Raw genomic sequence first — 20,596 nt, 5'->3', positions numbered from 1 at the left:
TCTCTCTCTCTCTCTCTCTCTCTCTCTCTCTCTCTCTCTCTCTCTCTGTCATACACACACATACACACATACACACACACTTATTAAATTAGCTGAAGAATTAAAATAATACATCATTGCATTTCTACTGCAGTAGTATTTGATAAAAATACATCTATAGATTCTCAATCCTCAGGCCAGTCTTTAAATTAATAAAGTGCCTGAAAGTTACATGCACAAGTCTAATTTAATTAGAATTCACTAAAGGGGCTTGGGAGTTAAAGACTCCCACTAAGATTTCTTTTATGTAGAGGAAAACCAACTCTCTGCTGCACAGTAAACTTATCAACAGTTTCCATTTTCCTTAAAGCTCTGTTTAGCTGGGCAGACTAAGACTTTTGATCGTTTTCCCTTCACTTAGGTGTCCAAGTGTTTCAGATATAAATAGTGCTAAATAAAAAAACTCTTAAGGGAACTCAGTCTAGGAGCCACCCAAAGTAAACATTGTTATTATTTTGCTGTGCAGAGTTTACAAGTGCACGTGTGAGATTAAATTGTTACTTTTTCCAAATCAGCAGGAATTAGCATCAAGGAGCTAAATGTGGTTCTTGAAAACAAAAAGCAAAGTGTCTCATGCTGGGAAGTTTCTGCAGGTTCTTATTTTTAGAAACCAAATTATAATAGCAGAGTAATAATAGGGAAAATAAAATACCCAAATTATATATTTAATTGGTACATCTAATTATATTTTTCTAAGTTTGCCAATCATGAAACATTTGGAATGTATTTATTGTTGAAGTGAAATTACAATGTAATCCAAATCATCTGGGTACCCGTTAACTTTCCAAAAACCACTCCCAGATCAATGGCATGAACTTGCTGGCTATTCACTATCCACCAGGTCCTGAGGGACATCACCGTGCCCTGTAATGTTTCTTCCATCACCTGGAGTTAGATCATTTTGAGCTCAAATAAAAGATTTTCATTGTAACTTAAAAGGGGTGGGAGCAAAGTTATTAATGAGCAGTGATGACTTTTCGAGAATTCCTCCCTAGTGTGTTAAAAATGACACAGCAAAAGAAGCAAAGTTAATAATGATATATCATAGTAACCAATAGAGCGTACTTGTGAGGGAGTAGTCAAGTAGCCCCTGGATGGAAACTGGACACCAGTATAAGAAACAATTCCAAAACATCTCAAGTTTGAGGATTATACCAACAGATTTGATTTTCTATGTGCAATAAATATATAGGAACTAGGAAAAAAGAAACCAAGATATAAATTAAGAAAATGTGGGGAGGCCATGATTAAGAATGTACCAGATTTGTCACATAGAAATGCACATAAAACAACTTAAAGAAAATTTATCACAAAGCCTTGAGAAGAGATGCCCATGATTAAGAATAAGGGAGAATAATAAGCACAGGGTCCCCAACAGAGGTGTTAGAGAAGGGAATGGAGGAGTTGAAGGGGATTGTAACCCCACAGGAAGAACAACAGTATCAACCAACCAGATCCCCCAGAACTCCCAGGGACTGAGCCATCAACAAAGGAGTACACATGGCTCCAGCTGTTTATGTAGCAGAGGATGGCCTCGTCATGCATCAATGGGAGGAGAGGTCCTTGGTCCTATGAAGGCTCGATAGATGCCCCAGTGTAAGGGAAATGAGGGTGAGGAGGTGAGAGTGGGTGTGTGGGTGGAGGAACACCCTCATCAAAGCAGGGAGAGGAAGGATGGGATAGAAGGTTTCAGGGGGAACCGGTAAAGGGGATAACATTTGAAATGTAAATAAAGAAAATATCCAATAAAATGCTTTAAATGCTGGGTGTGGTGGCTCATGCCTTTAATCCCAGCACTCGGGAGGCAGAGGCAGGTGGATTTCTGAGTTCGAGGCCAGCCTGGTCTACAGAGTGAGTTCCAGGACAGCCAGGGCTATACAGAGAAACCCTGTCTCAAAAAAAAAAAATGCTTTAAATGAGTTGATTTAATATTAATAATTCAATAATTCTTATTAATTCATTGTTATTATTAGCAATTAATAACTATGTATTTATAGTATATTGTAATAATTAATGGTTAGTTACATAATAATAATAATTATTAAAATGAGTGAAAATATATCTGTTAGACCCCCCCATGTGTACTTTGCTTAAAAGCTTTATAGTAGATTCCCAAGAGCGAAAAACAGCTTAATAATTGCCTTGAACTTTTACATATGCATCTACATACATGAATACAAATACACGTGTGTAATAGTCCTTTGTCTTATCTTGATTTGGTTTGCTTTTGAAATAAATAGGGTCTAGCTGTGTTGCCAGCTGGTCTCTAAGCCCTAGGCTTAGGTGATCTTCTTACATCAGCCTCCCTAGGAACTATAGGCATATGCCACCATGCCTGGCATGACTCTATTAGAAGCCTATTTTGGTTAACAGATGTGTAAGACAGCAAAAACAATAATAGGAAAAAGCTGCAGAGACTTGATTAGATTGAAGCGATCTGGTTTTAGGGTTAGAAAGGACATGACAACCAACAGTGGAACTTGGATCGAGCAAGAATATTAGTTTCTGTAGACACAGAGCCACCAGGCAATGAGCGGGACAGCTTTTGCTCATCTTCCCAGACAGCCGTGGTAGCTCCACCCACAAAGGCTGTGGGACACCTGGTCAGCAGTAGTTATACAGACCGTTCCTACCACTTCTTCCATAGGGTCCCCGTGGGCTGTCAGGTAGGTCACCCTAAACTGCTCCACATTGCTGTCAGAAATGTCCCACGATACCCGCAGGCTAGTAGCAGTTTCGTCATCTACAACCAGGTTTCTGATTCCTGTCTGGAGAACTGGAACAAATAGAACCACATATTAAGGAACTTGTAGCCCAGCACATCCCAAAAGGAAAACACAGGTACCACCTACATGGTAGCAGCATTCAGGGCAAGCCTATGAGAGAGTCCCATGTGAAGCAGGAGCTCCAAGGTTATGGCTGACAGAGAACTGAAAGAAACCCACGGGGCTAAACTCAATAGGGAGCATGGTCCTTAGGACCTCATGCTTGCCCCCTCTTATTGAAATGGGCTGGGGAGCACCAGATCTCATCACTCTCCATGTGTAAGGCAGCATCCAGCAATATCCACCTACCTCCTCCCAGGCCTGTCTTAACACTACTCATTCAAGAACAGTTTCCCAACTCAGTCTGCCTTCATCTTTCCAGCCCACACAAGGTATCTCCTCTGGGATATTTGCCCAAATTTTTTCACCTGTGTTCACTAGAACATTCCTCTCCATCTGCCAAGGTGTCTCTTCCCTCACATGTTCCATTTTTTTGTATTGCTATACTGACTACCCTCTTGCCCACTGTACATTTCCATTCTCCTCACCCACCCCCTCATGAGAACATTCGCTGAACCCGTCTTAAATGTCATAGTGTATAGATCTTTGACGCATGCACCATCAAGTCTTGAGAAACATTGTAAGCACGGCACCAAGTAGAGAGGCTTAACTGATATAACTCTGCTATACTACAAGACAAGAGGAGTTGTGGGAAATTCTCAATTCAAGGCAGAGTTCCAGAACTCTGGTGCCAAGACAGAAAACATGAACTATCAAGGGGGAGCTTGTGTGTTCCAATAAAGAAAGCCCAGATAAAGATTAACTGAAGGATAAACACTTGAATGAGCAAGTGATTGGGTAATGAAGAGCTGCAGACATGTTTTGGATAGGGAGTGTGTTAATTAAATGTGCTGAGGTAAAGAGAAAAGCCAAGATGAGAGGAGAAACTACTGGTGAGGGGCTAACACTGCATAAGTCAAGTCTCAGGTCCCAACAGAAGTGAACGGAAGTGGCATGAGAGCCACAGAAGACAAGACCTCTATGGGTGATGCTATGCTAACTGCCTCAGTAAGATGAGTGGGAATCCAGATGAAAGTAGGAAAGGTAGAGAGCTTTAGTGATGGTGGACTAGGAGACCAAGTGGTACACGGTAGAAGAGAGGGTATAAAGTTCAAAGGCTGGTGACACGTGAACTGTTCGTGAGAAAGCAAGGACAGGACATCTTTTCTCTAATTAGTAACTAAATTACAGCTAAGTGAACTAGGAAACATAACTCTGTTTAAATCAAATGTGTTGAGGATAAACAGACCCCTGAGTGTCCTCACCTGAAGTCACAGGGCTGGTAGGTTCTATGGCTGTGGGTGCTTCAGTCCAAAAATCATCAACTGAAAGAAAATTCATTACTTTCAAATTATGTAAAGACAATAGTCTATACATTTGCATAAGCCATTGTATAACTTATGAAGGAAATTACACTGATGTTATCTTTCTTTCCTAACAACTGACTATGGTGTACAAGGAAGAACAGGTAAGCTGTAAGGCAGATTTATACACTGTTTCAATGAATAGGGATGGTGAACTGGAAGGCGCTAGTGTCTCATCAGAGACTTCAGATAAGTGCCTGAATTACATTCACAAAATTATGCAATCTCACAAGTATGCTTTTGTAATATGGCCATAGCCATGATAGTTAAAGAAAACTAAAGTGCAGACTAAGTTGTAAAATGGTTACCCAAAAAAAGTCCACCCAAGAGGGCAATGTGCTCTGGGAGGTTGTGTTTCTTCTGTATCCTGAGTCTACCATGAGTAGATGCTAGGATGGAGTGGCTACCTGGTGTGCCATATTCACCCGCAGATCAACACACCCATCTAGAAAGTCCACAAATACTGGCTGACAATGTCTCCTAGCTTTGAGAAACGCCTCCTCTGAAGTCACGGTCCCTTTAAGAAACAGTCTTTCCCCACCATCTGAAGACACAGGGAGATTAGGCCCAGCCTCTCTGTCTCATTTCCATACAATTCAGCAGGGTGAGCCCAGCTCTGAGGCTTCTGACAGAACTACCAGGGCTCATCTGGAGTCCCATGTGTAGGACCACACTCTCTCTTCAGTTCATAACATAAGGATCTACCAGCTGCACTAGTCAATAAATCTTCTGAATGCCACTTAAGATAACTTAGTATATGATTAATTCAATTTTAAGAAAGGATATAATTAATGTATGGTTTCAAAGAGAAAAAACAAGGGACTATCAGTGAATAAATTTTGCAAAAAGTTCTTATAACCAAAATCAACTTGGAAAATTAGCATCTAACTTATTTTCCAATTTGAGCACATATGATTATATCCACCTACCATCCATTCATCTACCTTTCCATTTTGAGAGTGGTTATGATACAATTAAGATAGGCCAAATGCTTGAGAAGAAAATTATGAACAAGTCAGAGATGCTCAGTGCCTTCGGTGTAATGATAGTCTGAGAAATTACACACGAAAGCCATTGTCTATAAAACAAGACAAAGCCAGGAAAAAAACAAGGAAAGACAGGCTGTGAGAGCATGGTGGACCCTGAAGCTCAAATGTGAGACTTAACGTCCACACTCCAGGACTTACGTGTGGTTCCCACGGCGGTCACCACCTCACTCTCGCTTCCGTCATCAAGCACAGCTAACAGGGAGACTTCGTACTCGGTTCCAGGATCCAGGCCTTCAATAACGTAAGAGTCCTGTTCTTCTTTGAGGTCAACCTGAAAAGCATCTGTGCTTGGTAACTAGGGTTACCTTAGAAGGAGATAGGGAGTGGTGTGGGGAGAGAGATTGGCCATTTGGTATGGAAAACAAGTCTGTGTGCTCTTCCCTGTGCTTCTCCTGAACTACAGAGTTGAGGCCTCAGGGTCATTACCCTGTCCACTTGGGCATGTCTACTACTGCCTTCCTTGTTCAGCTCATATGTCAGCAGTCGTTGGTGAGTCTTTATGGGAGTAGTTTCTAACATCAATAGGAGAAGCAATCTCACAGCAAACTCCCTGATCCTCTGGTTCTCAAGATCTTTCTGTGCTCTCTCCAGCAATGATTCCTGAGCCTCAGGTACAATATATAAGCATATACATATGTGGGTGTAATGACAATTAATGATGAAAGAGTCCTTAAATTTGAAAGAGATCAAGGAGAGGTATATGGGAGCTTTGGGGGAGGGGAGAGGTTGAAGAGAAGGGGAAAGTACGAAGTTCTAACCTCAAAAGTAAAAGAAACAATTTTTTAAAGAAGCAAAGGGGGAGGGGAGTGAAAGTTAAAGGGAAAAATCTGTGTGTAAGCAAGAACTAACCGAATAAAACAGAGGAAACCTGAAATCATTTTAAAATCAAACTACAGACCCTATTGCTTTCACTTCCCTCTACAAATATACCATTAATGTTGTAAAAGTAGCATTGTAAAGTTTTATTAGCTGTTATTTGTGAGGGTCGAGGAATCTGAGTTATAAAACGGAAGGCCTGGTAACAATGCATCCTTAATCGTTGAACTATAGCATTATTTGATGCATTTGAAATGCCATGCCCTGCAAGATGCTACTCCTGAAGTTCTTGTCCATTTGAAAGCGAAGACCAACCTGGGTTCGGCAGTAGGGATTCACTTCCGGGGAACATGTTTCGGGATCGATTTTCACTGTGGTTCAGTCAACTCACCTCCTGGGTCTTCCCGCCATAGACCGGAATCCACATCAGCTTGTGCTGCCCCTCCTCAGCAGAGAGCGGATGCCAGGTCACTCGAAAACTGTCTGTCTTCACCTCATCAATTTCCAAGTATTGCTGGGCGGGAACTTCCTCTGTGAGCGATGGAGGAGATTGAGTTTGAGAAATGAGAAGGCGAGAATCTAAGCCCAAGCAGCTCGGGGCGGACCATGGGATGGGAAGACAGAGGGAGCGATTGGTTTTGGAAAGCAGTGCAAGAATGGCAACCATCCTGGATCCATCCGGTGTGACTTTAATGTCTGGTCCCAGTACCTTCCAACAGCATAAATTAGGGAAACCACAGAAACAGTGTTCTCCAAAATGTTTCCAGTAACTCCAGAACTCTTACATTGTTGATATTGGGCCATTTTCATAAAGTATAAAAAATAAAACTGGAGTTGGGAAGATAGGTCAGCCGTAAAGTGCTTGCCTCGGTATTTCAGTCGTTCTTTACTGTGTTAAGTTTGGGGCCCTGTTACAATACTGCTATATCATCACGCATTAAGTTAAGTAATATTAAAATGTCATTCCCATTGGCAGAAAACTGTCTGATATCAGAAATTTTGGAGTTTGGCCTAATGTACCCACACACACATGAATGGATGAAGAGGGTAAACTTTTTACATTAAGAAATAAGAGAAATGGGGGGGGGGATAAATAGACAACAATGTATGTTATTTTTGTACGTTTTTATTGTTTGGAAATTTCATAAATGAACACAATATATTTTTATCACATCTCTTCCTCCCTTTAGCTCCTCCTGGACTCCCCGACTCCATCCTCCTTCTAACTTTATGTCCTTTTTTTAACCTACTAGAGTCAAATTCATGCTTCCCATGGGTGCATGGGTGTAGGGAAATTAACCTTTTAAAGTGAGATAGCATTTTCTCTCTTTTCTTTATTTTGATTAAAAAAATAATTAGCCAGCACATTTTAGATATTTAATTGTGTGTTGTAATATCTTAATAATGAATATAGATTCAAAGTTACAGTTGAGGAGGATGCTGCAGGTTGGCTAAATAGTTGCTTCTTAAACCTTTTCAACCCAGAAGAAGGCTTACCTGTGGTAAACTCTCCAACCAGGGGCAAGGACTGCCCCTCCTCGTAGATGGAGAAAATTGCAATGGAGTACTCCGTGAGGGGGGTCAAGCCTTTCAGAGGGAATGTAGTGATAGGATCGACTTCAACCTGCAGAACAGAATAGCCACAGTCTGTCCCTGAAACCCTCAAACTACGCAGATCAGTTTAGTATGATCTACAGTTTGGCTGACTGAAAGGTTACCACTACTGCAAAGCACAACACTGAATCACTGAATCACAAAGCCTGAGCGGGTCCAAGGGCATCCATCCTAGCCTTCCTTAGACATACTCAGAAGGTGTGTGAGGCTTTTGAGGCTGATGGATTAACATACAAAGTTTCTAGCTAAGTCTACTAAGAGCTGACAGTCTTAGCTTCACTGTCTGGGCTCTACGAACTAAGTCCATAGCTGTGTCATAGACGGCAAACTCCATCATATTGCACAAGTAACGAACCATGCAGAGAAACATTAACACCAAAGGAAACAGTAAATATTCAAGTGTTCCTTTATATTTCACAGAAAGATATAATTAGGGTAATATATATTTTATATGTGTGTAGTGTATATATGTATACATATGTATGTGTTAAAGACGTAATTGAGGGAATGTATATATATATATATATATATATATATATATATAGTGTATGTGGATATATATGTGTATATATATATATATAATATATGTGCATTGTGTGTATGTGCATATATACATGTGTGTGTAGGTGTTTGTGATATTAAGACCTGAAAAAAGGGACTAAGGACATATTATGTAAAGGGCCTTGAAGAGAGAGCACAAAATAAGGAGGAGGTGAGGGCAGGATCTGAACCACAAATCCCCACCCATACCACCCTCAAGGTAAGAGAAAGAAAGAATGAAGATGGCTTTATCATTGAGAGGTTGGGGCTGGGCTGCCAAGTTGCGTAGTTTGGAGATTAAATTGTAAATCATGGTTTATGACACCCACATCTGCGAGCTTAACACATATCTTAATCAATCCCTATCTCAGTACATAGTGTCTTAAAATAAGGTGCCTTGGTTCTGGTGGTATTCCAGAAATTTGAAGAAATAACCATATTTACCTGAGAACAGGCTTTGTCAAATTAGGGCCCACTGAAAGTGATTTCAAAAGACATTTTAAAGCAACACAACACAATCTCTTATTTTACATACCGTCAATAACTAGTCTGGATGCCTAAGCAAAGGCAAATTTGCTCTAAATGTGCTCATGGTAGACAATGTGACTATGATGGTTTGTATGTGCTTGGTTCCGGGAGTGGCGCTATTAGGAGGTGTGGCCTTGTTGGAGTAGGTGTGTCACTGGGGCGTGGGCTTTAATACACTCCTCTTAGCTGACTGAAAGTCAGTCTTCTTCTAGCAGCCTCCAGATGAAGATGTAGAACTCTCAGCTCCTCCTGCACCACACCTGCCTGAACACTGCCATGCTCCCACCTTGATGATACTGGACTGAACCTCTGAACCTGTAAGCCAGCCCCAGTTAAATGTTGTCCTTAAAAGAGTTGCCTTGGTCATGGTGTCTGTTCACAGCAGCAAAACCCTAACTAAGACAGTGACCATTACCAAAGCAGAAAATGTTCCTTCCTCCACTTAATTGTTCATCAACTAGTGTCCAAATCAAAAGCAAACATCACAAGAGATCACCCTGACCTTGTGTATTCTTGGACTCTGCCCGGGACTCCCAACGGTCCCTTGGTCTCCAGCCTTACTGGCCTGTGTCATGCTCTCGTCCTCTTCTACCTAGGGTCTTTGCACATTAATTCATTTTGTCTATGACTCTAAGGCTCACTCCTTTCCAAAAGTCAGCCTTCCTCATCCATTTCAGTGATGCTGAAGGTGCCTCCTTGCCTGCTTTTCCCTTCCCACATTTGTCAGCAGACTTGTTCTCTAATGCTGCTTTTGTTGTTTCCTTCCTGGCACTATTCACACCTACTCTATGTCTGCGTCTTCTAGCATCCAGCTGGCTTCTGCCTTAGATGCAAGCCCTTTGGGGCAGGACTTGGATTGGTCCCCTCCACACTCTGTCTAACTGTGCGATAACATGTGACTCAGTTTCCTTTTTTAATTTTTATTTTATTAGATATTTTCTTATTTAAATTTCAAATGCTATCCCAAAAGTTCCCTATACCCCCCCCGCCCTGCTCCCCTACCCACCCACTTCCACCTCTTGGCCCTGACTTTCCCCTGTACTGGGGTATATAAAGTTTGCAAGACCTAGGGGCCTCTCTTCCCAATAATGGCCGACTAGGCCATCTTCTGATACATATGCAGCTAGAGACATGAGCTCTGGGGGGTACTGGTTAGTTCATATTGTTGTTCCACCTATAGGGTTGCAGACCCCTTCAGCTCNTTGGGTACTTNCTNTAGNTCCTCCATTGGGGGCCCTGTGTTCCATCCTATAGNTGACTGTGAGCATCCACTTCTGTGTTTGCCAGGCACTGGCATAGCCTCATATGAGACAGCTATATCAGGGTCCCTTCAGCAAAATCTTGCTGGCATATGCAATAGTGTCTGGATTTGGTGGCTGATTATGGGATGGATCCCCAGGTGGGGTAGTCTCTGGATAGTCCATCATTTCATCTTAGCTCCAAACTTTGTCTCTGTAACTCCTTTCATGGGTATTTTGTTCCCTACTCTAAAGAGGAATGAAGTATCCACACATTGATCTTCCTTCTTGATTTTCTTGTGTTTTGCAAACTGTATCTTGGGTATTCTAAGTTTCTGGGCTAATATCCACTTATCAGTGAGTGCATATCTAGTGACTTCTTTTGTGATTGGGTTACCTCACTAAAGATGATATCCTCCAGATCCATCCATTTGCCCAAGAATTTCATAAATTCATTGTTTTTAATAGCTGAGTAGTACTCCATTGTGTAAGTGTACCACATTTTCTGTATCCATTCCTCTTTTGAGGGGCATCTGGGTTCTTTCCAACATTTGGCTATTATAAATAAGGCTGCTATGAACATAGGGCCTTATTACCAGTTGGAACATCTTCTGGGTATATGCCCAGGAGAGGTATTGCTGGATGTTCCGGTAATACTATGTCCAATTTTCCGAGGTTTCCCTTTTGTGTTATTAAATGAACTGAGTCCAAAAGCTAAGATAAAAGCACCTCAGAAACTTTTTGTAAAAGAGAAGGGCTTGTCTAAAGTAAGGACCAGTTCAGAAGCCATGTCCTTCTCTGAGGAATTGACTGTAGACCCAAAAAGTGCCAACCTGGAGAGCAGGTTCTACTTTTACTGTTCTGGAACCTGGAGACATTGTGCAAGAGTGTGACCACCAGCTGCAACTGTGCAGCCTCTAACTAAGACACCAGGCAGCAGTGACGTCATTTTCACAGCTCCATCCCAGCCAAGCTCCTGGAGGGATGCAAGTCCCCTGTGCTGATGCCACATAGCAGAGAGAAGCAGGAACAGACACACTACACAGCCTCAGGCTACTGCAGCACAGCGAGAGTCCACAAAAGTAAGGATCATCCTCCTGACTGATCAGTAATATTCTAGATGGTTCTTAGTATTTAGTGCTCCTGGACACTGTCTACATCCATTGTATTAAGTTATCAATTGATCCTCACCAAGCCCCCAGGGGCATGAATTTCTATGCTCAATTTGAAGATGGAAAAATTAGTTAAGGATCGTACCCAAGAGTATGCAAACTAGGACCTACAACTTAGACCCAGATGTTTAGATTCTAAACCCTATTGTCTTAGATGTATTTTTACCATATGTTTCACTATTCATGTGCACAAAACCACAAATTTATATTTAAAATATCAATTCAATATGTGTCTTCCAAAATGATATGTATGCACTGTTTCCTAGTATTCTGAACTGCTTTAGGTAACTGCAGGAATCAACATGTAATATTAATTCAGATCCCCTTTCCCTGCCTTCCCTTACCACACTCTAAGTACATATAAAAATGGCTTTCCAAGGAAGAACGTGAGGCTAAGGAGTGTAACTTATTTGTTCTGAGCCATAAACCTTTTAAATGGTAGATCAGCGTCCCTTTAACGTTCCTTTTAAGCCTCCACTCTGTGACAAATGGGAATCTTGTATGGCTAACAACCCTACCTGAAAATGAAATCCAATTTGTTAGGTTCACTGAGAGTCTAAATGGGGAAAAAATGCAAATAAGCATAAAACCAGCTATTGTATATGTAGTACAGGTATCTGCTCATTTGCTAAAGGGTTTTATTACTGCTTAAAAGACAGTAATTTGTATAAGTGCCGAATTAACTTATTGAACCAAATAAAAAGCTTTGTGTGCCATTTTTTATTAGTTGCTTTTCTTGTGTTGTTTTTTGGGGGGACATTATATAATTGAGGATCACCTTCAAGTCCTCCTGTCTCATAGAATACAGGCACGTGCCACCATGCCTGGTCTATGCAGTACTGGAGAATGAACTTTGCCCCACTCCAGCCTGTATGGTCATACAATCTTAATTATCGGCTTTGAAGTTGATGTTACAGGTAGCACCGCAGGACATATAAGAAGACTTTTAAGAAAGGACAAGAATAGCTGTGAGGTCACTATCTTGTAACTAATTTAAGAATAACTTTATTAATAGTTTATTTCTTCCCTTCAGCCTAATTTGTGGGTGGAGCATATGAAGAAAGAGTACAACTGAGCAAGGAGAAATGCGGCTGTGCCACTGAATCTTGGCTAACGGGAACTAGAATCTCACAGCCTAAAAATGGTGGTTTTACTTTGATAAAAATCAGGGGCCACACTGTATTCTCTCTTGCTTCTTAAGTCCTTTCACAGTAAATGCTGAGATGGTTTCTAGCCTTCTATCCCTGACTTAATAGCATTTGGTTGTGTAAAGAAAGATTTATTAAGTTTTCTCAGTACAGTGCATGGCTAGTGGTAGTGACTCCACTTCTATTAGATCCATTAGCATCATCAACCATCACCATCTTGCAATCTTCCAGAGTCACTAAGCCCCACAGAGGGTTAGGAAGAAGGCTCGGGGCTGGAGATAGAGCAGTCAAAACATAAATTCAGTAAAATTCCTTGGTATGTAGCAAAGCTGTCATAGTATAGTTGAGTAGCCAAGTCTCAGCTCCAGAGAGGAGAGATACTATTTTCTTTTCCATGAAGCAAAAAGGCAGACATTAAAGCCTTATGTCTTCATTCCAACGTGAGCTTTGCAACCACATGTGATTCCTAGTACATGTGCTGCCGAAGCGAGCACACACACACACACACACACACACACACACACACACACACACAATTCCTGAAATGACTCTCCAAAGGAAAAATAGTGGCCATGTTTTAGCTTCATCCCAAATGACTGGGTGACCTGGTGGCTCAGTTGAAGCTCTGAAGTGTACTCTGAAGCAGGCACTCACAGGGACTATCAACCTGTGACTCCTCCTGGCCTGAGCCGTCCAAACAGCCCCCTTCTAACAATGGACATGGGAACCTAGGACTCCCACACCTACATCAGGCTACAGATGCATTCCATTCCAGACAAAGAAATATGAAATATGTTTCTCTACCCCCTCCTAATAACCATCAAACACTGATAATTTCTATACAGTCATACTCAGTGTTGGGGAGGAGAAATCTAGCCAAGACTAGCTTTAGTTGCTTGCTAATGAGGTAAACTGTCCTCTGATTGATGTTTTAGGGAGAATCCCATCTTATGCCTATCTTCTTCTGTATCCTTCTATCTCATTTCCCTGTGAGGAATGAGCATTGGCCAAAATAGAATGAAAACTCTTTCCTTGGAGTCCACAGGCCCTATTCTCTCTGGGCTTATTTTGATAGTTATCCGTTGTTAAGGACAACAGACCTCCTCTTGCGGGTGTGTTCTTAATTATAGGCTGCCCTTTGAAAGCAACACAATCCTTAAGCAACAATCTCAGGACCTAGAGCCCCAGGTCCACCCAGACAGTCCCTGGAACTCTTCAATATGGCTCCTCTTACTCTCTTCAGCCTGCCCTGGATACACTGCCAGCCAGTCAATCCCTAACATACGCCCACATTTGCTGTTCCTTCCCACTCACAGGCCAGTCCTGGTAGAACTCACGTGCATTATTGAGAAGCCTCTTGGTCTCAGCCCTAGAATTTTATTTTCTTGGACAAGGTATAGTTCTGGGAGAGAATTCACTTTCCCATGCTTACTGAAGCTTCAGTTGGATTTCAGTTCACTACATTTCTTTGACTATCAAATGTCCGGGAGGGTTTGAACCAGATTAGTCTCCACTGTGTTGGCAAGTTTCTCACCACATTTCTATTTGTCCTGGAAATTCTGAATGTTTTTCATCATCATCTGCTCTGGAAGCTCCTTGACAAGAGGTCAGCTCCCAACTGCTCAGCGCAAGCTTCACCAAGACGTAAGCAGCCAAGCACATCTTCAAGACCCTGGCTGCATCTTGCACTTCTTGTTTTCTTTTAGGAAATGGTAACTTGCTCATTCACTTATAAGATTAATTCAAAGTCTGGAAATTTTTTAACTCTTAAGAACTCCCAAGGCAGGATGTTTGAATCTCACTCAGAAGGGGAACTAAAAGAGTCATTGGAAGTGGATGGAGGGAGGAAACTGGGTGGAAGAGGGGATGGGGAGTGAAATGGGGGTGGGGAATCAGGTGTAGGGAGAATCAAGAAGAGAGGACTGGGAGGGTGAATGGAAATCAGCAGTGGAGGGGCATCTCTAGGATGTTCCAAAGACCAGGGTTCTGGGAAGCCCCAACAGAGTCTATGTTGAGATTCCTAGCAGTGAGGAATATGGAGCCTTAAGTGGTCAGCTCCTGTAGCCAAGCAGGACTCCCAGTGGAGGGATAAGGGCACCAACCCACCCACAAAATCTTCTACCCAAAATGTGTCCTAGCTACAAGATGTGTAGGGACAAAGATGGAGTAGAGACTGAGGGAATGGCCAATAACCAGCCCAACTTGATACCTATTCTACAGGCAAGAACAAGTCTCTGATACCAGTAATGATACTCTGTTATGCTTGCAGACAGGAGTCTAGCATAACTGTCCTACAAGAGACTCCACGCAGCAGTGGATTGAAACAGATGCCAAACATTAGATGGAGCTTGGGGGAGCTTTCTGGAAGAGTTAGGGGAAGAATTGAGGACTCCAGAGGGGATAAGGACTCCACAAGAAGACCAGCGGAGTCAACTGGCCTGGACCCTTGGGGGCTCCCAGAGACTGAACCACGAACCAAAGAGCAAGCATGGGCTGGACAAAGTCTCCTTCCTTCCCAGAACATATGTACCGAATGTGCAGCTTTGTCTTCATGTGGGTTCTACAACAACTGGAGCAGGGGTTTACACTGAATCCGTTGCCTGCCTGTGGATCCCATTACCCTAACTGGACCATCTTGTCTGGCCTCAGTGGGAGAAGATATGCCTAGACCTATAGTGACTTGAAGTGCCAGGGTGAGTTGGTACCCAGGGGGGATCCTCCTTCTTCTCAGAGATGGAGGGAAGAGAGGCAGGGAAAGGGGGAGCTGCTATGGGGATGTACAATGAATGAATAATTAAATTAATTAATGGGAAATTCATCAATTGCTTGGGAAACAATAACCTTTTCAAATTTTTAATGCCAATATAAGCAACTTCTCCTTTATGTACAGCATAACAGGAAAGAAAAAATAATAAACCCTCCAAGGGACGGTTGCATTAGATTGCACAAAGCACTAGGTTCATTTTCCAGGAAAGGCATTAAACTGGGTGTGGTGGTTCACAGCTGTCATCTTAGCTCTTGGCAACTGGAGGCTGGAGGACCAGAAGTTCACAGTCATCCTCAGCTCCATAGCGGGTTTGAAGCAAGTCCAGAATGCATTGTTTTCAATTTAGGTCAGTTAAGGGTGATTTAAAAAAAAAAAAACTGGACTCATTGGAAAATGATTTAAGCAGAGACATATTTTTCCAGTATAGACTGGTAATTGTTTATAGTATCCTTGCCTCATCACCCATTTCATGTAGCCTGATCTTATGTCAATTAAGAAACTTGGAAGTCTTTGATTCAAAATAAAACACTTCAGTGAAGCCGGGGGCGGTGGGGGGGGGGGTAGTTGGGAGAAGGAGGAGGAAGGGAGAAGAGGGGAAGGAAGGTGGGGCAAGGTAGAAAGAAAGCTCATTGGTGGAACAGTGTAAGGCCTTAGGTTCAGCTTTCAAGATCACCCCACTCAAAAAGAGGAGGAGTCTGACTCTGACTTGTGACTATTTCCTGGGGAAATGGTCTTTTAAAAATTCCTTTCTGCCAGTGCAGATATGGCTTGATTCTTTGGAAGTAGTGATTTGCATGGGCTAGGATTCGTCTCGTTATTGATACACTAGGAGACCCTATACAGATGAAGGGTATTGGCCATAAAGTAATGGTTTTTCAAGGTCTTTGAAGTTTCAAGTGTGCAGGCACCAGTCAAAAGCTTCAAGTTTTCATTCTCAAGAATGCTAAGTTGCATATAATTCTATATTTCTAAAGATTTCATCATTCCATCCAAAATGTATCCAGCTGGCTCAATGGCTATGCTCTCTGGACTCTCTGGATAGCAGGAAGAAATTTCTAGCTTTCCACAATTCAGATGACTACAAAGCCCATTAAGCAATATACTTCAATTTTTATCTTGAGAAATTATATGTAACATGAAGTATATACTCAGAAGCCCCACAGTCTGAGAAGAACACCTTCTCTCTCGATCTATATAGAGCAGGTGCTGAGATGGGAGGTGTCTTCGGTGGCCAGACATCCCCACCACGCTCATCACCCCCTTGTCTGTTGTCCCTGTCACTGGTCTTAGCTGACTGGTCTTGACTCTGTCTTTCTTTCAGCACATATGGATTAAGTTAGCTTGAAATGTCAGAAACTTACCTAACAATACATCTCTTTGCAGTTGTGTCTAACTGTACACTTTAATTGCTCTGCTCCTCCTGTGTATATTTTGTGCCGGACCCTCTTATACAGCTAAGTGTGCAACTTTGGGGAGAATAACTCCTGTATTACTAGCAATAACAAAACAACTGTAGCTCAGGGATTTTTTTTTAATTACTTTACTGCTCTGGGTTCTTATCTTAAAAAACAAAGCAGCTTTCCACCAATGACCCCAGACTTATTGGAAATATTTACTCTTCAGATTTATGAGGGTTGAGGCGAAGGGTTAAATGTTTTGTCCAGGTTAGAAAGTGTGCCCCTGTTGATATCCCATTACACAATGATCCGGATGAGGGTTCGTGCACTGCAAAATATTACTTCAGTTTAATTGTAGGAGAAAGTTTGTCCCAACATATGAAAATACTTATTTTACTTGGTCAGAAAATAGAAATGATGTAATTCAACATAGTTCCCTCTTTTTCTTAGCTTCCTGGACCAAGATAAGCAAAAATAAAACAACTGAAAAAGCCTTGCTATCTTGCTAGAACATGTTTCTAAGGAAAGAATTCTTAAATGTATTAGTCATCACACACAAGACACTGTAGTATAGACATACACTTCCCAGCTCCCATTTAACTGGCATATTCTGTTCTTCAGAGGTAAGCACATTGGTGGCCATCTCCCACTTACAGGTTCCTCATATGTCTGCCAAGCTGGCCACAGTAGGTGAAATCTGTGTTTCTTCCCACAGTGAACTGGATTTAGGCAGGAACTTCTGACATTTTCTATCAATGGAGAACGGCAGTGATAACATCACATGTCTCTTTAAGATGTGGGCTTCTCTATAGGAGGAATAACAATATGAACTAACTAGTACCCCCGGAGCTCCCTAGGACTAAACCACAAATCAAAGAAAACAGATGATGGGACTCATGTCTCTAGCTGCATATGTAGCAGAGGATGGCCTAGTTGGTCATCAATGGGTGGAAAGGCCCTGGGTCTGATTCTGTGCCCCAGTATAGGGGAATGCCAGGGCCAGGAAGCTGGAGTGGGTGGGTTGGGGAGCAGGGGGAGGTGGGAGAGGATAGGGGATTTTCTGAGAGGAAACTCAGAAAGGGGATAACATTTGAAATATAAATAAAGAAAATACCTAATAAAATTTTTTTAAAAATATAATCAAAAGATAGAAAAAATATGTGGGCTTCTTATGAGGTCTATACTTTTGTATGAATTTCCCAAATGCTGTGATTATATATGTGTGTATGACTACGGCTGACTTTAAATGACTTCTGAGTCTGGATTACTAGAGGTGATACAGTTCCATGGAGTACTTTCCCTGTCCTTTGGACATGTGTCATGGGACTCTCAAGCCAACAGTCCTAAAGCTGAGTGCCAGAGACATCACATGAAGAGAAAACTCAGAGATGTAGATGTCAGCACGAGCTGTCGTCTGCACCACCCTCCCTAGACCATGCACTGACATGTAAATGGTCACTGAAAACTGGCAGCTCAGGCCATTCACATGTCAAGAAAGTCGTATATCTAATTCCCACCTTCTGAACCCCATGAACTGTGATAGGAAATGAGTGATATGTACAATAGTTATATATTATGCTGTTACTATTCTCTGTTTGCTGAAACTGAAGGACCGTTTTATTAGTTTAAAAGAAAGACAGCCTCCTTCAAGGCAGACAAGCTGTACATCTCAGCAGCTGCTTGGAGGAAGAGAAAAGATTTGTTTAAAAGTCATTGCCATTGAAGCTATCAACATGGAGGTCAACGACATGATAGCAGGCAGCCCTGCTTTAGGAATGGGGCTTTAGGGACAGAGTAAAGGAGTCGAAAGTATCAGGAAAAAAAAGGCATACTTACATCCTGGTCAATATCGGGGGGGGGGGAAGCGACAGACAGAAGGAAGAGAGAAAATTTCATCTTTCAGAGTCAGAAAAGGGGCAGACCCAGCTGACTCTCATGAGCACTTAGCTTGTAGAGATTGCACTAGAGGAAGTCTAGATCATTAGAATGGTCTCAACCCACTAGACTTTGATTAAGAGGCCATATTGAACAACTATGCAAGAACCTGAAAAATATCATGGCCCGCATCTTACCTCATTGATTTCTGTCCCGTCTGCACTGGTATACACAATTCTGTAACCACTGATCTTTCCCGAAGGGGGGTCCCAGGTTAACCGAGCGCTGTTAGAGCCAACATTGGAGATCCGCAAATTTCTTGGTGGGGTTAAGGGTACTAAGGAAATAGAGCATAGTGAAAACTTTTGGAAACTAAAACTCATCTAAAGTCAGTGAAACACAAGAAACAGCTCCCTTGACATTCAGAGTCCTTCTCATAGACGGTATAATCTCAAAATACGTGATGAATTCTCTCATAAAAATCAACAAAGTTGCCTAATTAACAGAGAAGCTCTTCTCCTTGTAGACAACGATGGGCAGCAGGAAGTTAGACATGCTTAGAAGGAAGCAGGATCTGGGTAACGCATTGTGTCTTTTTGCATAGTGCATGTTACAAATAAGAAACCAGTGACTCAAAAACAAGACACCTAAAACTAAGACTGAGCTCATCCACTCAATGGCTGTGTGTGTGTGTGTGTGTGTGTGTGTGTGTGTGTGTGTGTGTGTGTGTCCATGCACAGAAGGAGGAAGGTGCTGTCTGTCTGTATCTAGGATAACTGTGGGAACTGCTGTGAGCTCTCACCAATCTTTAAATGCAGTAAGTGTCACTGATGAGATGGTCACTTTGAGGTTAACGAGTACCACGTTATCTCACTATAAACATGTAGTATTGGACTATTTCTCTGTTAGAATCAACAGAGGAAGAGCCTTGGAGACACACGAGGCCACTTTCTCAGCCTCCACGGGATAATGCTCTCAACTCTGATGGCCAAGGTTCTCATTACCTCTACGCACCAAGATTTCAGGCACTGCGGAGCTCTCGGGGGTTAGTGGTCATTTTTATCCTTAAGGAGCTATATACAAAGTGTAGGGAGTAAAACAAAGTGGCATGATCGAACCTTATGCACGCTTCGCTTTACATCATTCCAGAATCCAATTACATTTTGGTGACATGGCAGAAAAAAAGGTCTATTTTCCTGAAAACATAAAAATGCCATTTGGGAACATTTTAAAAGGATTCTCCCTCTTTCTCTCCCTCCAGCTACTAATCATAGGAAAGAGCTGTATATAGTTTAAACACCTAGGTAAATGAGCATTCTTTGTGACAGATGGGTTGTTTTTGAGTAGGTTTTTTTTTTTTTAACAGATAGCTTGAGTGGTATAGAGATACTTTCTGATGCAGTTTATTTTCTTCTTCTTCTTCCAGATTTGATGTTTTAATTAGTGTTCTGAAGAGCAGGGCAGGACGGCTTGAACTAACCAAGAATGGGTGTGGGAAAAGGTCTTTATCGCTAAACTTCTATTATGGTTTTGCCTCAAGTTGAATGGTAAAGATAAAGCACTGTTGATACTGGGCTTCCCATCTCTTTCCAAGGAACAGGTACTTCCTGCGCTCTCAGAAGATGCGAACAATCACGGATGCAGCCATGTGTAATGGCCTGCCTACAGCAAACCTTGGTAGCATATCATAGTACTTAATACATTATCATATTTTCAAAACATAGATATACTTTTTTTCTTAAAACAGTTTGAACAAATTATTTAAAACGAGACTCCTAGATAGGATATATCTCAGTGTATACCACTTGTCTAGCACACATGATATACTACACCAGAAAAGTAAAAACTAGTAAAAATTAGTCTTTCTAATATAATTTTAGTTAAAGACCAAACACAATAATAAGAGGCTCGTGGAAGGACAGCAGACATTTTTAGAAGAAATATTAATTTCTATGAGCATAAAACAGATATTGAGTAATTACATATTTTCACATGGATTTAATCTTACATCCACCACATGGCAGATAAGACACTGTTTTTTTCCTTTACAGACAGAAGAACTGACAACATTGTCATTGTCACCCAACTTAACCTGAGCTGAGCTTTCTGTCTCAGCTGCTATGAAATCAGAACTTTCTAGAGCGTTTCCCTCCAGAGGGAAGAGAGGGAGAGAGGGAGAGAGGGAGAGAGGGAGAGAGGGAGAGAGGGGAGAGAGGGAGAGAGG

At 41.8% G+C, this 20,596-nt stretch overlaps 1 protein-coding gene across 3 annotated transcripts in view; it reads right to left on the bottom strand.

Moving 5' to 3' along the window:
* The window catches only part of Col14a1 (collagen type XIV alpha 1 chain), a 209,322-nt gene that overhangs the window by 106,169 nt on the left and 82,557 nt on the right, over positions 1-20,596 (bottom strand). For 2 of the 3 annotated variants that reach the window (XM_029469983.1, XM_029469984.1), the window contains exons 14-19: positions 18,570-18,709; positions 7,591-7,717; positions 6,485-6,624; positions 5,416-5,548; positions 4,130-4,189; positions 2,664-2,815 (exon numbers count right to left, since the gene is read on the bottom strand). In XM_029469983.1, the coding sequence (XP_029325843.1) occupies positions 2,664-2,815; positions 4,130-4,189; positions 5,416-5,548; positions 6,485-6,624; positions 7,591-7,717; positions 18,570-18,709 (752 nt within the window). The remainder of the gene's footprint in view (positions 1-2,663; positions 2,816-4,129; positions 4,190-5,415; positions 5,549-6,484; positions 6,625-7,590; positions 7,718-18,569; positions 18,710-20,596) is intronic. The other variant, XM_021183602.2, reaches the window with a different exon arrangement.

Source organism: Mus caroli, chromosome 15 (assembly GCF_900094665.2).
Source record: "Mus caroli chromosome 15, CAROLI_EIJ_v1.1, whole genome shotgun sequence".
Lineage (NCBI taxonomy): Eukaryota > Metazoa > Chordata > Mammalia > Rodentia > Muridae > Mus > Mus caroli.
This window is presented reverse-complemented; position numbering and strand designations above follow the sequence as displayed.